Source organism: Aedes aegypti, chromosome 1 (assembly GCF_002204515.2).
Source record: "Aedes aegypti strain LVP_AGWG chromosome 1, AaegL5.0 Primary Assembly, whole genome shotgun sequence".
NCBI lineage: Eukaryota > Metazoa > Arthropoda > Insecta > Diptera > Culicidae > Aedes > Aedes aegypti.
In genome coordinates this window covers 211,441,838-211,464,163 of record NC_035107.1, presented here as the reverse complement: position 1 = coordinate 211,464,163, position 22,326 = coordinate 211,441,838, and the positions used below count along the sequence as shown (strand labels likewise).

General features: G+C 36.0%; 1 protein-coding gene across 1 annotated transcript; it reads right to left on the bottom strand.

Moving 5' to 3' along the window:
- Positions 1-595: 595 nt before the first annotated feature.
- On the bottom strand, positions 596-18,603 carry LOC110674319. Its single transcript, XM_021838607.1, has 4 exons — positions 18,472-18,603; positions 13,310-13,372; positions 12,960-13,230; positions 596-915 (listed from the first exon to the last, which is right to left on the bottom strand). Exons 1-4 carry the CDS (start codon positions 18,601-18,603, stop codon positions 596-598), a joined length of 786 nt encoding a protein of 261 aa, XP_021694299.1.
- Positions 18,604-22,326: the final 3,723 nt, after the last annotated feature.

Sequence of the window (22,326 nt, the reverse complement as noted above, 5' to 3'; positions counted from 1 at the left end):
CCCGACCTGACCCAGTGATCCACCGGAATAACTCCGGCCACATGAATATTTCCACATTCCTCTGTCCACTTCAAGAAACTAGATATGTGTGCCAGTATACTGTCAAAAAATCATTTGAATCCGTTAAGAATTCGCTGAGCGGTGAGGGTTTTAGAATTTTTGCTTTCACTCAGGCCTATACGGGTTAAAAAAAAAATGATTGTTGCTAATTCATATCACGATTTCGAGGTAATATCAATCAATTTGTTTCACTAACGTTAGCATATTTTCTGCATGTAAGCGCATACAGTGATTATTTTATATCAATGTAAAATTTAAGCACTGAGTTTTATAACTTTCAAATTGCGTTCTGTAAGTCATCATGGCTGCTAAAACTAATGACGGGATACCTTGCCTTGAACTAGATTAAATGATTAAACTTATTTTATAGTTTGTTTAAAAAATGTTTCACTGAGTGTTGTTCATCATGTTACCTAAAACAACTGAATTAGATGAATCGCTGGAAATAAATCAAAAGGATGCCTAAACCGAATGGAATGTTTATCGAGTAGGTATTTCAATATGATTCATCCGTTTGTCTATGTCCTGACCATAATCACCTCTTCAACTGCGACGATTGCCTTCCACCGGATCTTGCCGTTCGCGAAAAAGTATCCCGTTCAATGTGGCAATAATTGTTGTCGAAATGGTTGTGCTGGTCGTAAAAATCTGCATCATTGGCGTTGCCTCCGGTCATTTTACCATCATAGTCCTCGTCGTAAAAGTAGGCTTCGTTTGCGTCTTCCTGCGATAGATGGCGTCGATTGGTGCTATGACTTATGGACGATTGCGTGGTCCATTGCAGAGTTTCTCCGGGTGTGGGACCGATTCGATTTTGATGGTATCGATGGTAGTTTGAAAAATGCTGTTTTCTCGCTGAATTTGGATGAAAAAATGAATATTACTGAAAGAGTACTCCTTCTTCTTTATGGCATTACGTCCCCGCTGGGACAAAGCCTGCTTCTCAGCTGTCATTATGAGCGTTTCCACAGTTATTAACCGAGAGCTTTCTTTGCCAAAATTGCCATTTTCGCAATCGTACATCGTGTGGCAATTACGATGATACTCTATACCCAGGGAAATAAAAAAAAACCCTGACGAAAAGACACCTTCAGCATGGTTTTGCTTTGTAGCCGCGAACTCTAACCACTCGGTTAAGGAAGGCCCCTACTGAAAGAGTACATAGGAGGTTGACGGTCGCGGGCTCAAATATCGATGGTCGAGGATATGATCGGGTTATAAATATTCTCAAATTCCCCTAACATAGAGTATCTTCGATTTACAAATGTGAAAATTATCATTTGGAAACAGATTAATAATTCAGCCAATTTTGAGAATATAATTCAATAACATATAGAGAAGTGCTTTAAAATATCAAAGGACTTCTTGAAAAAATTCTTCATGGAACTTTTCTACGGATTCCATCGAGAATTAAACAAGAAATTCTTCCAGGGAAACCTACTGAAATTATCCCAGCATTTATTCTGGTATACCTGCAGGGTTTAAAAAAACATTCAGTTCTTCGTATAAGGAATCCTTCAATTGTTGCTCCAGGGATTCATTCAGAAATATGTTTATATATTAAATATGATTAGATATTCTCCCAGATTCCTTTTCAAAAGATTCAGTAATTACTCTATGAATATTTCAATGAATTCCTGCAAAAAATGTTTCAGGGCTTCAATCAAGATTTTCCTTATGATTCCGCAATTCATTCTTTAAGGTGAAGATAAATCGAAGCCAAAGTTCAAATTTTCAAGAGCACGGATGTGGAGAACCAAACATCCGTTTGAGCTGAAAACCTAATCGATTGGTCACCACCAGCTGGTGACCAATCGATTATGTTTTCAGCTTAAACGGATGTTTGGTTTTCCAGATCCGTGCTCTTGAAAATTTGAACTTTGGCTTCGATTCATCTTCACCTTATCGATTTTCTTCTCAGATTCCTCTTAAAACTTCTACATAGATTTTTTAAATAATTAATATATTTATTTCCAAACCATCCCTCGAGATTTTTTATATGAAAAATATCTCCAAAGGGTTCCCCTGTTTTTCGTTTAAGAAAATACCCAAGTATTTGCCCACAAATTTCTACAGGAGGTCAACCAGAGATTTTTGCATCAATTAAAACCAGGGTTACATCCAGAAAGTTTTCTCCAAGAAATTAGGGAATTCTCTTTTAGAATTTTTTTTTGTTTTTTTTTCATGAATTTCTCCATTTAAAAAAAAACACTATGAATTCATTGAAGAACTCCTTTCCTGCCGGATTTTTTTTGCAGATAAGCTATGCACATACTATATCAAGCTTCATGGAGAGGGTAATGAAAAGTGTGTTAAGTCTTACTTAATTTTCAGGGCGGGGAGTTCCCAAAACAAGATATTAAGATAGTAATCGGTGAGGCAAATGCGCATATCGGGGAAGTATACCAGGTAGGAGCAGCCACGAACGCACCTGGTATGACCCGAGTGGAGATTCCTGCCAGCTTCTTGATAGATCATGCTGATCTATCAACATCGTCCTGATTCGTTAACAACATTTCTTAGATAAGATGAAGAGTGTCAGAGAGTGACAGACGTGAAGAATGTCGTTAAATGCCGTATGCTTACGGCTGGTATCCAACAGAAAAATGGTACAGGATATCGAGAACCAAAGAAAAGCAAAAAGGAAAGCATGAATAGCAAAAGATAGCATGAACCGGAACGATATGCGAAGATTTTATGGCACGGACAACAGGGCGCGGCACAGTACCGTACCAGTGCCCACCATATGCAATGATCAAGAGAGGAATTTGCTCCGATAAAACGGCGGTGTCTGCCAGGAGCACTTTCAGCAGTTGTTGAACTTTTTTTCAAATTCATCAAACAATTACATTTTCCATCAATGCTCTTCATCCCAATACGTTCCCATAAAGGATTTACACAAGCTTTCTGCTGAACTATTGAAATAATGTCATATTACTAATAGAAAAAATATTACAAATGAAATAAACTGAAAATTTTAAAAAATAATGCCAAATTTGAACTTCGATAGTCAAGAGCATTTTTTACTCGCATTTCCCCACACTTCTGTTCAGATAGAAATGAAGCTTGAAACTTCAACAAACATGTCCCGCAGAAAAATCTTGCAACAAATTGCAACTTTAAAAGTTTTATAATGTTTAATGTATTTGTTAGTTGATTTTTTACCGTGCATGCTTAAAATAAGTTTTCTTCCAAAAGTTTATAGATGGTCAGAATCTCATGATTCATAGTTGGCCTAAAATGATTTTGATTTCTTTCGGACCAATATTTTATTTTGCCTTTAGGGTAGTCGTATCTTCAGGATAGAGTGGCCAGAATCATGATTTTAGGAAATATAAATTGAAGCGATTTGTAACCAGTGGTGTGTTGAAGTGTCCATTATTTGTGAGACTATCGTGATTTTGAGTACCGTAATCCGGGATAACATTGATCAGTTTTTGGGATATTTCTTAAATATTTAATTCAAAATGCAAATGTTCTGAGTTTTATATTTAAAAAACAAGTACTGTCACACATACTGCTCATAACTGCATATTTGTAACATTCGACAAAATTAGGCATTGAGTAAATAGAATACCAAGTGTGCATTTTATGGTAGTATGGGAGGAAACTAAAATTTCTAAAAATTACCAGGAATTCAAAAGTGCTTATTTGAGGCTGATATTTCGTACAACTCATATCGCATATCACCTAGTATATTACCAGAAAATAATTCTGATAGAAATTTCGTTGCAATCACATTACGAGGCTCATTTATAATCTCAATGTGACTGTTATGCGGTTATAATTACCGAGGTGACAAAACAACTTGGTATTTTTTTCGAATTTTCTAGAACAATCTCACAGATTTCAGTAAGTTGATCGAAGGTATTTATCGTTTGATGACTTTCCATGGTATTAACTCCATTTTGTCAAAAATGTCGAATGTGACTGTTTTGCAGTTATGGGCAGCATATCTCGTGATTATATACTGATTTTTGTTTTTTGAAAGATTTAAGCATGTTTACAAAAATGTTTTATGTGATTTTTTCATTTGGCTGATATGGGATAACATTGATCATCCATGTAAACAACCTTCGGTAATTTTGAAAATGTCAATACTTACTTAAATCATGACCCCTGAAGCCGAATATGATGTCCTAAAGCTTACATCTTATTTACTTTTTGAGTTATTTTAAAATTAAAAACAACTCGAACCGCGGAATACGCCTAAAGGCAGGCAATTTCCTAAGGGAATTCAACATTGTTAACAGTACCGCAATCCAGGGTAACATTGATCATTTTTTTGAATATTTCTTAAATATTTCGCTTGAAAATGCAACTGTTGCAAATTTTATATTTTTAAAACAAGTACTGCCACCCATAGCTCGTGACTATATACTGCATTTTCTTTTTTGAAAGATTTAAGCATTTTTAAAAAAATGTTTTAGGTGTTTTTTTGATTTAGCTGATATGGGGTAACATTGATCACCTATGTAAACAACGTTCGTTAATATTGAAAATGTCGTTTCTTACTTAAATCATGACCCCCGAAGCCGAAAATGAAGGCCAAACGCTTACAAGTCATTTACTTTTTGAGTTATTTTAAAAATAAAAACACCTCGAACCACGGAATACGCCTGAAAGTAGGCAATTTCCTAAGGGAATTCTATATTCATTAAAGTACTTCGTTAATGTTGCCTAATTGAGCATACTTATGAAAGTTTTGACAACGGAATCGTTTTCAGCTATGCCATTTTTAGTAAGAATTGCATTTTCCTTGCTCATATCGTTTGCAGAACTTATGTGAGACATGAATCTTCGGTAGTGTCGTACTTACCCATTGAAATCATTGTTTCGAAAGTTGACGCATAAGGTAAACGCAATTTTCGCAAAAAATCTTCACTTTCATTTGCTCATGAATATCAGAAAGAGAAGCAACATTCACGATTTGGAAATGTTCCATCAATAAATGATGATACGAACTTTTTACGAGATGAGTCATTCCGATCAATGTTACCCCGCTGATCAATGATACCCCGGATTACGGTAATTGCAAGAAAAAATGGCTCAAAAGTCAGAACTCAAAAAGCAGTTTTCTGCTTTTAAAACAATAGATTGATGAAAATAAGAACACACAGCCTTTTTATTTGGCAAATAAAAGAGCTGTGTGTTTTTATTTTCTTCGATTTGTATATTTAAAAAGAGAAAACTGCTTTTTAAGTTTTGACTTTTGCACCATTTTTACTTGGGCCTTAATGTTGCCTAATTGAACATACTTGACAGCGGAATCGTTTTTGGCAATGCCATTTTTAGTGAGAACCGCATTTTCCTTGCTCATATCGCTTGCAGAACCTATGTGAGATATAAATCTTCGGTAGTGTCATCCTTAACCATTGAAATCATTGTTTCGCAAACTTGACAAATTGTTACCTTGTTTTTAATCATGAATCGTGGTTTACGGCCACAACCAGCCGAGTGGAAGTTTAACAACTACCAAAAAGCTAAACATTGCATATAATTTGCAATTGGATTGGATGGACAAATTGATGTGAAGATTTGCGAAAAAGTTACACGTCTTCTCAGTGAGAATCGAACTCACGACTCCCTGATTTCTAGTTAGGGCGCGTTACCCCTACGCCATGAGAGGACTCATGAACGCAGAAGTTAACCTGAATTCGATTTCAGCTCAATGATCACGTGGTCCTTTTTCGCAAAGTGCACCTCTTTCGGAAGAATTAGATGCCCATCCAAACAAAACGCTTGCTATATATATATCCAATGCCTAGCCCGAGAACGCATTGTTTTTTAGGTATAGGAATAGCACACTCGCAAATCTTCACATCAATTTGTCCATCTAATCCAATTACAAATTATATGTTATGTTTAGCTTTTCGGTAGTTGTTAAACTTCCACTCGGCTGGTTGGCCGTAAACCACGATTCATAATTAAAAACAAGTATTTATCGAGCAACGGACTCATGTTCCGTAACCGGTCGTTTGAGAACGCCGCGACCCTTTGGAAGCCCACACAATAGAAACCTCAGCCAGCGCAGTTGCTGGCTAGTGTAGTGCTAGATTTTTGAACAACTGCCTCCAGAAAACGTCACTTGAACGTCTCGTAAAATGGCTTATATGGAGGAACTCAATTTGTATTGTATATTGCTGTGTGCGTTTGAAATGCAAATATCAAATGCGGGAACACCAAATGCGGTAAGATTTTTAACAAGGAAGGCGATGTCAAAGATTGATTTTATTTGCTAGGTTGGCGGTGGTTGCTAAGTATCCTTTGGCTACTTTGTGTTACCGCATTTGCAGCTCAGTTAGACTAGATTTGCATGTCAAACGCAAACAGCAATACAATATTGCATTAAATTAGTTTTATCGGTTTAAGGCTCAAAATAAAATTAGTCAGGTCTACCCCAAAATTCAACTGTGAATTTAAAAAGGATATGGTAATGTAACACACATAACACAGATAACACAGAATACACATACACATACAAGTGGGAGGATCGAAATGGGCAATGGAATAACGATTCACTGAACGGAATCCCCCGCCTTGAACTGAACTATTTTCGACTCATCCGAGCCCCATGCCTATTTTCAGACACATTCAGGATGATTTTCATCTCTGTTGGAATCATCTGTTTACAAATCACGCCGAATGAAAATCATCCGATTTTGAAACTATTTTCTCCTTTCAAAAAGATGTTCGAATTTGAATGATAATCATTCATGGATGTAAACAAACCACATTGCATGCTTGGTAATAAAACATCACAATAATTCCAATGGGATAAAAAATAACCAGACGTTGATAGTTTAATGCACTTCATTATTTATTTCCATTATTCACAAATATGAGTTTATCTCATGTCCACAGGAGTAGCTGTTTGCCCGTTGTGACTCCACCAAATCCTCGTCCAAAAACCTTAATTGCACAAAAATACATGATTGCACGAACTGTGTATAAGCGGTCTCGATATATCCCTGAAAGTAAAACGAACGGTACTAGTTGCAACCTCGGTTGATGCCAATAAAGATTATTTAGGAGAATTCATTTTAAAATAACAATTACCTACAAAATCCATGATGGAAAAGTCAACACACCATGCTGCTGCCACCATATTTTTACAATGTTTTCAAGCATGATTTGACAGTTGGGATCATTAATTTGCTGTAGGATATTTTAGATGGTAATTGAATGATTTTCGAATTAGGACATGGAAGGAAATAAAATCCTTCAGAAACTGTAGGTTATTCATTTGCGTTGACTTCATTCAATTATCTACTTATTGTCATACGGTTATGTACAGCAAATCATTACTAAATTGGATGATTTTCGTTCTGTAGTCGGTGGACGCATCATCTTCTTTCGTAGTCATTCAAAATAAGGAAAATGAAGTTTTGCGGCCATGTGAATTACGAATCATTCAATATAAAGAAGGTGCTTTCGTTCAGTGTTGGAAGGATTGAAGGGAGGAACAATGGATAATTAAAATAACCAAAACGGCCGCTATGGAAAGCATAGATAGCGCCACCGTAGCCTTGTGTGGTTGACAGAACAGCAATGCTGTCACAATGTTAAAGCCCATATACAGTGGCGCCTTTGTTTTGATGCGGTGAGCACTTGCAAAAACTACCTTCAATGATCCATTGAGGGGGAATGAAGGCTGGGAAATGGTAAGGGAAGGTAAAGATTTGGGTATGCCACGAAGAAAATCGGGTCAGGACAGGCTTTTCCACTTGAGACTTGAAGCGATCAAGAAGTCAGGATCAAAGTTAAAAAAAAGTGCCCCAGTGACCAGTGCTATACTATGAGGTTATAATATAGTAGTACTAAGGGTATCCGTAACTATCCTTTATCTGGAGTATAGTGAAGTAAAAAAGTAATTTTTGGAATCATACATACATTTTTTTGACAAAAATCTGAAGCTCTTCCTCTGTCCTATTATTGCGGTAGTGCCGTCCTATTTTTGCGGTACACCCGATTCTTTTTTTGCACGGAGGATGCGTACCGTGTAAAAAAAACGTGCAAAAAAAAAAATCCGTGTTATTTCGAGAAACCTTGCAAAAAAATCCGTGTTATTTCGAGAAACCTTGCAAAAAAATCCGTGTTATTTCTAGAAACCGTGCAAAAAAGCCGTGTAAAAAATCCGTGCAAAAAAAATCCGTACAAAAACAGAATCGGATGTAACTTTTTTTACAAGCTTCTGATTGCTTTGCGGCCTTCAGCAATGTTGTTCATCGTAGAAATACCTATCAAAATCTATGTTCAGCGTTTTTATAGATGTCAATGGGTGTTCTCTGGCGATTTTTCTTTGCAAAAGTATTGTGATTTTCACGAAAGATTAGACTTTCATGACGAAATTGAGAAGCTGCCAATAATGTACTGATGGTACATTTTAAACACCATTTGCCTTTCATCCTTGATTTTAGCCACTGCCAGCTGGTTTTGACGCGAGAACACTATCCGCTGGAGCGTGAGAACAATGACGATGACTATAAACATCGGAGGACCAGCTGGTTTTGTTGTGTAAACAATACCAGCTGTTGAGTCGAGAACAAAGAAAAAATGATAAACACTGAGCCCGCCGGGGTAAGCTATCATGAACATGGGCGGCGGTGATCGAAAAGGGGCAGCGAAATCGAAAGCGAAATCTGTGAAAGACGAAATTCAGATCACCAAAGTCTAAGTGGCCTTCCTTAGCCGAGTGGTTAGCGTCCGCAGCTACAAAGCAAAGCCATGCTGAAGGTGTCTGGGTTCGATTCCTGGTCGGTCCAGGATCTTTTCGTAAAGGAAATTTCCTTGACTTCCCTGGGCATAGAGTATCATCGTACCTGCCACACGATATACGAATGCAAAAATGGCAATTTAGGCAAAGAAAGCTCTCAGTTAATAACTGTGGAAGTGATCTTAGAACACTACGCTGAGTAGCCGGCTCTGTCCCAGCGGGGATGTTAATGCCAAGAAGAAGAAGAAAGTCTCAGCGGCAAAAAAATCGCAATATGTTTTCCCATAGAAAATCCCATACAAACTTTGAACGGTTGGCGCTAAAATATAGTTTCTCCGATCGAGCTGAAATTTTGCACAGTTGTTATGGGACCAAAATGCAATCCAAAAAGTAGACTGGAGTGAGAATCTATTTTTTTCATATAACCGTGTCCCAGGCTATTGAGCATCTACGAAGCATTCCGCACTGTCCAACAAACTGCGAAAACCGAAAAACAAATAAACATTCATTCTGGTGGTGAAAAAACGAAACAGCTAGCTTGGGATTCCGAAGCGTACTGTCGGTGGTGCCTAGAATCGCAGTTGTTTGTTTGTAATGATTTTGTGGTCTTCAGCTCGAAATCTAAGACCTTCTTGCAAGTTGTCTGAGTTCTAATCCTTGTCGGTTCTCGATCTCTTTTACTTCTCTGGGCGAAGAGTGTCATCGTGACTGCCACTCGGTATACAAATGCGTAAATGGCAACATACGCAAACAAAGCTGTCTGTTAATAACAGTGGAATTACTCATAGAACACCAAGCTGAGAAACAGTTAACCAAGCTGAGTTACAGTTAATGATTTAGGTATATTGTGTCTGGACGGTTCATGACCAAAAAGTCGGTCGAAAATAATTTATTTGGTGAGACAAGATTTTCGACCGGTTGTCCCTTTTTTGTGTGTTTTTCGACCTTTTGTCTTCCCATCTTTTGTCATAGAGTCGCCCGTAAAACTAGTAATGAATGATTAGGAGGACTGGGGGTAGTTTGCCCACGTTAAGGAGAACAGCGATTTTAGATGTGAAAAACATTATTTTATCCTCTTTTTTATTATGGTCGGATAGACAAACATGTTTTCTACCAAATAGTAGAAACAGCTATCCATTCTAACTTTTCTGGGGTTTATAAATTAATTTTTAAAAATATTTGCTTAAGTGCATATGTATTGTTTTGCGGGGTAAAACGCCCCGCTTGAGTTCGGCGTTAGCAGCGTTGCCAACCTTCCAGATTTGTCTGGAATGTTCCAGATTTTTGAAGCCCCATTTTACAAAAATCTGGAAGATCCAGATAAAATTTGTAATGAATTTGTAAGGTTTTGTAAATAATTTGTAAGGTTCCCCATATACGACATAAACAATCCAGACTTTTCCAGACAAATTTTCAAAATCTTCCAGATTTTTGAAAAATTGACTTGGCATCCCTGGGCGTTAGCCATGCTGTAAACGAACGCACACAATCATGCTTGTACATGTGTTGCATACATCCGGGCGTTTGTTCAGATGTTATTGTTCAATAATAGTATACATGCTGATGCGAAAAATATACATTTGTAAGGTTCCAATTTTTGTGTAACTTCAACGTGGCATAACGTTTGGTAGAATTTGAATTCAAACGGCTGTTTGGTGTTATGAAATAGGGGTGGGCGTTTTGCCCCCAGAGTTGATTAAAATTTAGGTCCTTCAATAAGCTTTTTGAGGGCAAATTTATCATACACTCCCGTGCAAAAGTTTGGGTTCACCCCCAAAAAAACATGCAAAAGTGTTCTGTCCATATCTCTGTGATTACACGTCCAATTGAAACTCTTAAAGCCGCATTCGAAAGGCAAAGAGTTATTCTTACTTCGTATGTATTTTTCCAAAATCATTTTTGGAATTTTGTATACTAATTTTCTACTTAAAGTTGTGACATTTTTCAAAAAACACACTGAAAAATCATATTTAATTTTCTCAGGATTGGGTCGACCAAAATTTTAAATCAAAGTGTCATTAGAATCGTAAACTTAAATTCTTTGAAGAGACGCCACGAAATGTTGGCGGAAAAATCTGTAAAGTATTCAAAATCAATGAAACAGTCAGTCAAGTCATCGTGCAAAAGTTTGGGTTTACCCCTCAGTATGATGCAAATCGTGCAAAAGTTTGGGTTCACCTGAGCCGCACGCACATCATTTTTGTCAATATCTCTGCCATTTTTCAACCGATTTTAATAGTTCAAAGCTTTTTTGAGCGCAAATAATGGCGCGTACATGATTGGTTTGAGATTTCACAGATTTAAGTAAGTTCAGGTGAACCCAAACTTTTGCACGATACACCATACTGAGGGGTGACCCCAAACTTTTGCACGATGACTTGACTGACTGTTTCATTGATTTTGAATACTTTACAGATTTTTCCGCCAAAATTTCGTGGCGTCTCTTCAAAGAATTTAAGTTTACGATTCTAATGACACTTTGATTTAAAATTTTGGTCGACCCAATCCTGAGAAAATTAAATATGATTTTTCAGTGTGTTTTTTGAAAAATGTCACAATTTTAAGTAAAAATTTAGTATACAAAGTTCAAAGAATGTTTTTGGAAAAATACATACGAAGTAAGAATAACTCTTTGCCTTTCGAATGCGACTTAGAGAGTTTCAATTGGACGTGTAATCACAGAGATATGGACAGAACACTTTTGCATGTTTTTTAGGGGGTGAACCCAAACTTATGCACGGGAGTGTATATTTTGCACGTAATACAAACTATGACAGTGCACAAGTTGGCTCTTGGCAATAGTTTCAGTAATTTGGTTATTTATCGACCTAAAAATGACATTGAAAATCGCACAAAATTGCAACGAAAACAGCGAAAAACGTTTTATACGATTTTATCGATTTGGTTGAGAAAAACACATAAAAACATATGAGGGAAAGCATTTTCATCCATTTTCTATGATCTAGGGTAAAAAAAAAGCATTGTAAAACTCATCGTTCGCGCGGGGCATGGGCATATTACCCCCAGTTCCCCTACAAATTAATTTTCAATGATCTGCACTGGCATTCGGATAAGAGCCGATATGGATATGATGTTTATAATGAATATCACTATAAATCTGAAGCATGTATCCTTGAGCAGATTTTAACGTGTGACTAGTTTTATTTACATAGGGCAAATGTACCAATAGAGGTGCACCTAAGGGAAAACAGACAAAAGATGCTGATAAAATCATGAAATATGTGATTTCAACGTATCAGTCGATAGATTTCCAATTCTTACATCATTCAAATGTATAAAAATCACGATTTATTTAAATTTTCCCTTCAAAAACCCTTGCACCAATAATAGGAACACCGTTCCTTTAGTGGAGGTATGTTTTTAACATGGTTCCTTTAGTGGTGCATTCCATTGGTTTCTTATGGGACCATCCACTATGGGTACTGATGCACCACTATAGGTGTAAAGGAGCAAAAATGTTAAGCAAAAACATGTTAAAACACGCTACCTCTACCCGAGGAGGAACAAATAACTCCCCAATAGCTTATGCATACCATTTGGTATCATACCAAAATTAGGTATTGTTCAGTTGTCAATACCTCAATTTGGTATTATAATGGTATTGAAAAAAATCTTTAAAACAATTAAAAATACTTCATTGAGGTATTGAACAGCTATTAAGGTCTGCTGGAGGTATTGAACTACTATTGAAAAATTTCACTTTTATATGAAAATCCATCAAGTATTATTGAGGTATTACAATACCTGATCTAATTATCAGTTTGGTGTTCATAGAATATGCTTGAGATATTATTTGAGGTATTTTCCCTCTTATGCAGGGCTCATTCATACCTCATTCAGGTTGTAAGTATTGGAAATTATCTGGTATGGAATACCTTAGTTTGGTATTCAGAAGTTATTTTCTTCTGCTCGGGTACTAAGGTTGCGTTTGCCCTATCGCTTACTCCCTGGAATTATTTTCGTTCCAAACGGAATACACGAAGTCAACCCGGAAAATTTTCTTCTCTTCCATTTGTAGTGAAGATACACAGTAGGTAGTGCGTAATATCATTCACAACTTGAGCGTATAGGATGAGGAAACCCAATTGTCGTTAGCTGGTATTATCAAATTTCAGTGGTACTGGTAAGAGGCAATTCGATAGCAACCTGCCGTAAAATTTACCTTCTGTAGATGTATCATCGCTATCGGTACCATAGTCATCATCGGCATAAACTTCAGCTGCTTCGTCGTTTCCTTGGAGTCGCCCTCTACCTTCCTTCTCATCATCATCATCATAGAATCCATCCAAGTGTTGCCGCTTGCTTTGCTGTTCCCACTCCCAGTCATCTGGTTCCTCTCCCCGAATGTCCTCGTGCTGCTTCTTTGTCTCGGCATGGCCAGATTCTTGCGAGGGCTCCGCTGATGATGATGATACCATCTCATCTGTATTCTGCTGTTGATTGAAATCGGAAAATTTATTATTGCTCAAGAACTCGAACCCCTCCTCGGTGTGGATTATCATTCGCACTTACCTCAGTTGGAGGCGTTGACTGTGCCTTCGATGGATCATGACCGGTCACGTAGCAATTCAGCACCTGAGTGATTCCAAGCAACAGCACCAAAATTTGGTAAATTTTTTAATTAATTTTTTTCTATTGAGCTGAAACTTTGCACAGTTTTCCAGTTCCATCTAAATCGTCATTTTCCGATATCAAATCTTCAAGTTGAGTCACGACTAACTTTTCAAAAGGGTGTATGTGAAAATGGTTCAAAAATATTCAAAAAGCTGCACAGCAAAAACGGTTCGTTCGATTGTTAGACAACTAAAGAAACAAAGTTAGACAACTAAATAAAGATTCCAAAAAAAATACACACAGTAAAAAAAAATTTGTTTTGCATTAAAAAACATAATTTTTGACACAAAAACTCAAATATCTCAAAACCCTATCGGAATACCAACGTAATTTTTTGAGAGAAAACGGTCCATTATATTAGCTATCTACCATAAAAATTTGGTGATGGTAAACCAATAAACAAAAAAGTTATGACATTTCAAATGTTTCACTAATTTGACACTTAGTGATTTTTTTTTTTTCATTGTTAATTTTTTTAGGGCCGCAGTTTGTTGCTGAATTTTTTGTTAAGGGTACCACATGAGGTTAACAAGTTGTTTTCATGATATTTTATTTAATTATTCATAACTATTATAGCATCTATTAGAAAGTTAGACGCGATCCAGTGTTGTGATCTAAAGTCTTGATAGTGTCATATTTTTTTATTGTACGTAACTGAAGAAAAATTCTCTCAATAGTGTTGAACCCTTTGGATAAAAGAAACCTATAAGAAATCTAATATTGAAGACAAAAGCTACAAAAAAAGTTTTCTATACAGGTATACGACTAGTTTACCTGCAAAAAGTTTACCTCGTAGAGAACAAGGCGGGTCTATACCCAGGTGATCTAGTATACGTAAAGCAGGTCGGTTTTCTCGGCGCTGGTTTTCTCCACAAAGTTAAAATCTGATTACACCTGGGTATAGACCCGCCTTGGTAGAGAATAGACTTTGTTAATCATATTTGGGAGAAAGCGAGTAACTTCAACAACATCAAAAACATGATAGGTACATACCATGAACATACTCACGAAAAAGCTAAAAATATACTACCGCTATGGTTATAAAAGATTTAATTGTAAAATTTTTCTTCAGTCAAGCAAACGACACCAAACTAGTCAGTAAAAACTTAAAAGTGATTTTGTTTATTAAAATCTAACGAGCAACATGAGTAGTCGCTTTCTCAACTGTTGCAGGCCGTTTGCCGAAAAAAGTGTTCGAAAGAGCTACGAAATCTTTCATATGTATTCCAGTTGGCTTGAAAATATTTGAAAGTGGAGCTGATAGGATTGAGAACCGCTTCAAGGGATATTTGAAATGTAACAGGGAATCAACAGAACAAAATCCGTATGAGTGACCAGTTGGCTACAAAGTTGAATTTTTTGAGAGAAAACGGTCCATTATATTAGCTATCTACCATAAAAATTTGGTGATGGTAAACCAATAAACAAAAAAGTTATGACATTTCAAACCTGTCACAATTTTCACATTTAGTAGAAAAAAAAAATTTTTTTCGGTGTAAATTATTACGGGAACCGCAGTTTGTTGCTGATTTTATTGTTAAGGGCCTTGCGTGAATTAAACAAGTCGTTTTCATGTATTCATTAGTATTATGTATATTATATGTATAAATATTATGTATATGTATAAATATTATATGTATATGTATATATGTATAAATTAAAATGAATTAACAGATTACACGAAAATAATTTTTTTTTACCAGGATATTTTTTTTAGAGTATGATCGATGAGTTTCTAAATGTTATATATAAACTTTAAAAGTTTTGGATTTGGGTATGCGTTATGAGATCATGAAAACATTTTATTAATACTTATTTATTTATTTATTGTTATTCAATTTTTTTTACAATATCGAACACTTTTGCATCATTATCAGTACAATTCGAGTATAGTTTTGCTTTAATTTTATTTTCTAACAATGGAATGAAACAGTGAAATTTTTGGGTTCCTTGGATCGTTTTCGCGTTATTATATTGCTCGCTGAGCTCTGTTGCCGTTAATTCGTACTCTTCAGTAGTAGTAAAACAAAATGATAATTTTGTTAAATCTTCTTCTTTTCTGTGATTCGCCCAATCAAATAGTTCTTTTGCAGTTTTAATTGGATGCTCACGTTCTTTGGCTAAACTTGCTCTTGTGGCCATGCGCTTTATGGTTCCTCCAATAGCATCACAAGGACCTTTGCCATGTGACGTAGCAAAGAAATGCCATTCTGCATCAATTCCGTACTTTGATTTAAATTGACATAGGCTCGAAAAATTCTTACGGTTTTTGTACTGCGATGCTGCTCCATCAGACATGAAATATATCTTTCTGATTTCTTTATCCTTATCAACGCGTAAAAAGTTAATCATTTTGGCAATGAACAAATTTACAGATACTGAGTCGTGTCTTAAATCTTCGGAAATTACAATAAAACTAAAATGTTCAATTTGCGTACTTCCATTGAAATAAATAACGAATGGATGAATTGTAGCTTGTTGTACGTTCCAGTGATGGGACTGCACTTAATCTTGCAATACAAAGCTATAGTTTTCAGAAAAATCACAAATGACTGCCTTGGACGAAGGCTTGCAAATGAGGAAAAACCTACCTTAATATTTTCGTTAATTTCCTTGAAGCGTGTATACGCTTCTTTCAAAGTAGTCATCATTAATCGTTTTTGGATTGCTTGACGCATTCCATCTTTTTTACAGATACATAATCTTTTTGGCCAGGCATAGCTCTACTTACTTCATCGTCTTCAAAATATTGAATTATTTTTTCTTTTGTCTCATCTGTTAATGAAGTACTCGACCTAGCATTTTTGGTTGCAAGACAGTTATTTTTGAATTGTTTTGCCTCTTTTGCTGTATTTCTATTGGTTTTGAACTCATCAATGGCGTCTTGAATAGACCAAGAGCTTGGCAGCATCGACAAAATCAATAATTTTTCTTTCTTTGTCGTGGCTAGATTCGAGAACGTTTCCTTCATATTCATAATTACCTCATCGTAGTCTGTATTTTCCACATCCTCAGGTCCTAATTTGAAGAGGTTTCTTCGTACAGCTTCGTTGATTTCACGGTATTTTTTCTCGGGATAATTGACGTAACCCATCTTCGTCCATTTAATCGGAGTCACTTTTATTCCAGCTATCCCTTCGTTGAAGCGTTTGATGTTGACCTTCTGGATGCACTCATCTTCTGATTGATTTGTTGAAACAGATGTCGCTGATGGTACCGTGGCAAGACTATCTGCACTTGGTACTTCTGGTAAATCCTCAGTTGTTGTCGGTGCATCTAGTAATTCCTCAGTTGTTGTTGTTTTCGAACTTCCTGCAACCTGATCCACCGATGATGTACAGATTGCCCGTTTGTCAACGTTTAAACGGCAGGACGTACAAATTCGTAAATTTGTATTCAATGTAGATATTGGAGCATAACCAGCCGCTTTCAGTTTATCTATGGTGCTTTCGGTGAGATTTCGTAGCTCTTTCGAACACTTTTTTCGGCAAACGGCCTGCAACAGTTGAGAAAGCGACTACTCATGTTGCTCGTTAGATTTTAATAAACAAAATCACTTTTAAGTTTTTACTGACTAGTTTGGTGTCGTTTGCTTGACTGAAGAAAAATTTTACAATTAAATCTTTTATAACCATAGCGGTAGTATATTTTTAGCTTTTTCGTGAGTATGTTCATGGTATGTACCTATCATGTTTTTGATGTTGTTGAAGTTACTCGCTTTCTCCCAAATATGATTAACAAAGTCTATTCTCTACCAAGGCGGGTCTATACCCAGGTGTAATCAGATTTTAACTTTGTGGAGAAAACCAGCGCCGAGAAAACCGACCTGCTTTACGTATACTAGATCACCTGGGTATAGACCCGCCTTGTTCTCTACGAGGTAAACTTTTTGCAGGTAAACTAGTCGTATACCTGTATAGAAAACTTTTTTTGTAGCTTTTGTCTTCAATATTAGATTTCTTATAGGTTTCTTTTATCAAAAGGGTTCAACACTATTGAGAGAATTTTTCTTCAGTTACGTACAATAAAAAATATGACACTATCAAGACTTTAGATCACAACACTGGATCGCGTCTAACTTTCTAATAGATGCTATAATAGTTATGAATAATTAAATAAAATATCATGAAAACAACTTGTTAACCTCATGTGGTACCCTTAACAAAAAATTCAGCAACAAACTGCGGCCCTAAAAAAATTAACAATGAAAAAAAAAAATTCACTAAGTGTCAAATTAGTGAAACATTTGAAATGTCATAACTTTTTTGTTTATTGGCTTACCATCACCAAATTTTTATGGTAGATAGCTAATATAATGGACCGTTTTCCCTCAAAAAATTACGTTGGTATTCCGATAGGGTTTTGAGATATTTGAGTTTTTGTGACAAAAATGATGTTTTTAAATGCAAAAAAAAAATTTTTTTACTGTGTGTATTTTTTTTGGGATCTTTATTTAGTTGTCTAACTTTGTTTCTTTAGTTGTCTAACAATCGAACGAACCGTTTTTGCTGTGCAGCTTTTTGAATATTTTTGAACCATTTTCACATACACCCTTTTGAAAAGTTAGTCGTGACTCAACTTGAAGATTTGATATCGGAAAATGACGATTTAGATGGAACTGAAAAACTGTGCAAAGTTTCAGATATTTTTGAAATGGTCGATCAGAATCGACTTGCATGCCTCCGTGGAATTCCTCACCTATAGGGGCGATGCGGGAAGTGAAGGGAAAATTTTCAATCCATGGTTCAACCGAAGACGTTCATGCTTAGAAAGCTGTTATTCGTCGTTTTCATATTTGTTCTACAAAATCAAGATGAAAAGCTTTCAGATGAGGTAAAAATAATGCTGACGGCTTTATATTTCGATTTTGTACGAATATTCGTTCTTAGCTATACGGCTATTATTGGTACACCGACCCTAGTAGAAACAAACGTGAAATGGTCATTCAGATCATCATATCTCAATTGCCAGTCTTCTCGACATGACGTCTTCGCCTTAAACCATCATATCTGCTCCGATAGACTCGAGTTATAATCGTAAGTCAATATTATCTGCCTTACTTGAACTTTCTCCAGCCGGTAGCGAACGTAGGGCACCTCCAGAGTTACATTGATGGCAAACGTGTCCTTCGGTCGGCCGTATGCTCCACTGTCCGGTAGGTGGACCTCATCCAGCAGGAAATGAAGATGCATATCGTCGTTGTCCTGGGCGATGGTGACAATGGGAATGAGAATTGAAATTTATGAGTTGGCACGCTGACGAAATGTAGGGGGACATGGGGCAAGAAGTACACCCGGGGCAAAAGTGCCACCTCTAATTTCACGTAGTTCAAATCAATTTTTTGATGTTTAACGCAGAATAAGTATAAATTGAGTACTAATTCGTTCGCTTAATGCTACAACTAGATAACTCGAAAATCAAAATTTTGAGATGTGCAACTTTGAAAGTATGACCGTTTAACAAGGTGATGGTTAATCGCAGTGATTATGATTTAAAAATAATCTTTAACTTGTGTATTTTGAATCACACGCTTAAGACCTGTGGATATTTTGCAGATCTAATTAAGAAAAATGTTTTGACATATTGAAGTCAAAAATCTCAAATTTCGAGTTATCTAGTTGTAGCATCAAGGGGATGAATTGAGGGTTGTGTAAATATTACAGTTAAAAATGTTTAGTACAAAAAATTTGAAAAATGTTTTAAACTCACCAACGCAAAATATGCGAAATATTATAAGAATGTAAGACTGGAAAACAAGGTTTGACTCCCAATAAATACAAAACATATTCATTTTTCCGCACAGTATTGATGATTTTCAATTGTTTAATATAGCTGTGAGGAATTTTTTTCGAAAAAGTCCTTTTGACATTAAATTTTACATATATAATAACAGTATGTCTTATGGGGCAAAAGGGACACCGCAATTTTCTCATATAAAATCAAATGAACTTTTATTTTTCTTCTTTAATATTGCATTAAATCATTGTTTCCTACTAAATAAAATCAAAATAAACCATCTTGGACATTCAAAATGGTTTCTGAAAATTTTTACCATTATTGTTACTGTCAAATAAGATGAAAACTAAATTAATTTCGTAAAATTACTTTTTAACTATAAGTCAACTTTTATCCCTCTGTTTTTATCTTTACTTACTCTACAATTTATCGTTGAGGCGGGGAAATAATAATATACAAAATTTGTGGCATTTTGCTCTGGTGGTCTTCTTGCCCCATACGAGTGGCACTCTTGCCCCGTGCCTCGTTTAAAAACCTCATAAGAAGGGACATTTTCAAAAATCTCAAATCATCATGTGTTTCTTATATTTTTGAAATCTATCGATAACATCATTTAGAACAAGAGGTGAGCTTGCACCTACACTGGAATAATCTTTAAAAATTGTACTAATCAACCATGATTTGAACCTATATATCTTAAGGTGTCCTTCTTGCCCCCAGCCCCCCTAGGTATCTATCGTCTTCATCAATCGGTGAAATATATTCAACATTGCAGTGATTTCAGTAGATGAGTTTTGGTTTAGCGTACGATGTTCGGTGTTGGGTTGCAGATGGAACATCGAAATACGTATAGTTGTCATCACATGTCGGATGGATTTAGTGAGCTTTGACGTATTAAAAGCGGAATGAGATATGCAGTCTCAGCTGCTAATTACACAGCGTAACATAAATAAGAAAAAAAAGTAAATTCAGGGTCGCTGGATTTGATGTCGCTTTCAGAAATGTTACGCCACAGTTTTGAGCAACAGCTATCAAATTTGAAAAAAAAACACTGATTTGGAGTAAAATTACTCAGTAAAAAAATATAATCTTGAATTGATGAATTTGATCACATCCGACTTACAATAATATCTTACTTAGAACGCCTTTTCAACATGTCTCTAAATATTGGAAAATTCCCAGAAGCTTGGAAATCCTCATATTTGGTACCTGTTTTCAAATCAGGTACAAAATCTGACATACGGAACTATCGCGGAATTGCCATTATCTCCTGTATTCCCAAACTCTTCGAATCTCTCGTAAACGACAAAATTTTCCAGCAAGTAAAAAACCAAATCACTTGTAGGCAGCATGGCTTTTTTAAAGGCCGCTCAACATCTTCCAATCTGTTAGAATTTGTATCTTTCATTCTCAACGCAATGGACAATGGCAAGCACGTAGAAGCCCTCTACACTGACTTCAGTAAGGCATTTGACCGAATCGACATACCATTATTAATCTTCAAATTGCAAAACATAGGATTGGAACCAGGACTCTTGAGTTGGATCCAGTCATATCTATCACATCGGAAACAAATAGTGCGCTTTCAAAATAAATTATCAGCACCCATCTCTGTAACCTCTGGAATACCCCAAGGTTCTCATTTAGGCCCACTTCTTTTTATTTTGTATGTACACGACATTTCCTTTTTACTTAGAAAAATAAAATTTCTTATATATGCAGACGACATGAAGCTCTTCATGGAAGTAAGTAATTCTAGCGATGCAGAAGAATTCCAGAATGACATTAACTTATTCTTCACTTGGTGCAAAAAAAGTCTACTCCAGCTAAATATCAAAAAATGTAATTCAATAGCATTTAGTCGAAAATATATAACACCTTCAATTGAAGTATTTTTAGGAAATCAAGTAGTTCAGAAGCGTAAAATTGTAAGGGATTTGGGCGTAATCCTAGACTCTAAACTCACTTTTGTAGAACATTATAATTCCATAATAAACAAAGCAAACAGCATTCTTGACTTCATTAAGAGGTTCAGCAACAATTTTCAAGACCCATATGCTATTAAACTACTGTATACTACATACGTAAGACCAATTCTGGAATACTGTCACCTAGTATGGAACCCGTATCATGTCGTACACGAAGAACGCATAGAATCAGTACAGAAGCAATTCCTTTTATACGCCCTTTGGAAATTGAATTGGACTGTACTGCCACTTCCATCGTATGAAGCACGCTGCATGCTCATCAACTTGGAAACACTCAAGCAACGCCGGGAATTCGCAATGATTCTCTTTATAAACAACATTATTTCGAACCATGTAGACTCTGCTGCACTTCTTTCTCAAATAAACTTCTACACTCCCTCTCGGTATTTAAGAACAAGAAAATTATTTTCAGAAAAATCATGCAGAACGCATTATGCTCAGAACGGACCAATAAACCGTATGATGCGTCAGTATAATGTACATTGCGAATTCATTGGCATTACTATGTCCAAAGAGCAGCTTAAAACATGACTAAAGAACAATAGAAGTAATCCACAGCATGTAAGAAAGTATTGTAATTATTGTATGTAGTCTATCTATGCTTGACGAAAATAAATTAATCTGTAGAAGATTTTGTTGCCATCCCAGGATGCTCGAATGTTGATCTTTGAGCAGACATGAGCCCCTTCCCCACATGGAGACTAAAATGTTAATTATGAATCTTATACCAACAGCCATACGCTTATTCAGAAAACTTTACAAAAGAGTTTCTTACCAAAAAGTTCTTATTTGGTGATGCTTGTTCTAGAGTTTGTATACTTTTAGGTTTTTGATGAACTTCTATATACATAAAAATGGAATTGCGTTTGTACGTCACGAAATGCCTTGAGAACGGCCTGATAGACTTACGACTGCGGAAAATCGAATAATCGCAGGATTTATGGGTCATCTTCCACCATCGCCATAGTCGCGCAGCATCCAAAATGCAGAATTCTACATAAATGTGTGTTAAATACTACGTTCTTGTTTAAATGCTTGATGGTGAGGTATACTTAGATTGATGTTTGAATGTAAACTGCAAACTGTAAGTATGTATATATAGACAATTTCCATTCGTGTGCAGGATCTTCTGCATCATACCATGGGCCACGCAGATTTTGCGAAAATCAGGTTTCTCCATAATAGTCGACG

Bases quoted from the DNA above. Each gene is read 5' to 3' on its own strand.
- LOC110674319 (XM_021838607.1), bottom strand. From the start codon at position 18,603: ATGCATCTTCATTTCCTGCTGGATGAGGTCCACCTACCGGACAGTGGA. The intron at 13,373-18,471 runs GTAAGGCAGATA...GGAATCACTCAG, and splicing joins ACCGGCTGGAGAAAGTTCAA to GTGCTGAATTGCTACGTGAC. The intron at 916-12,959 runs GTAAATTTTACG...ATCCAAATTCAG, and splicing joins CGATGATACATCTACAGAAG to CGAGAAAACAGCATTTTTCA.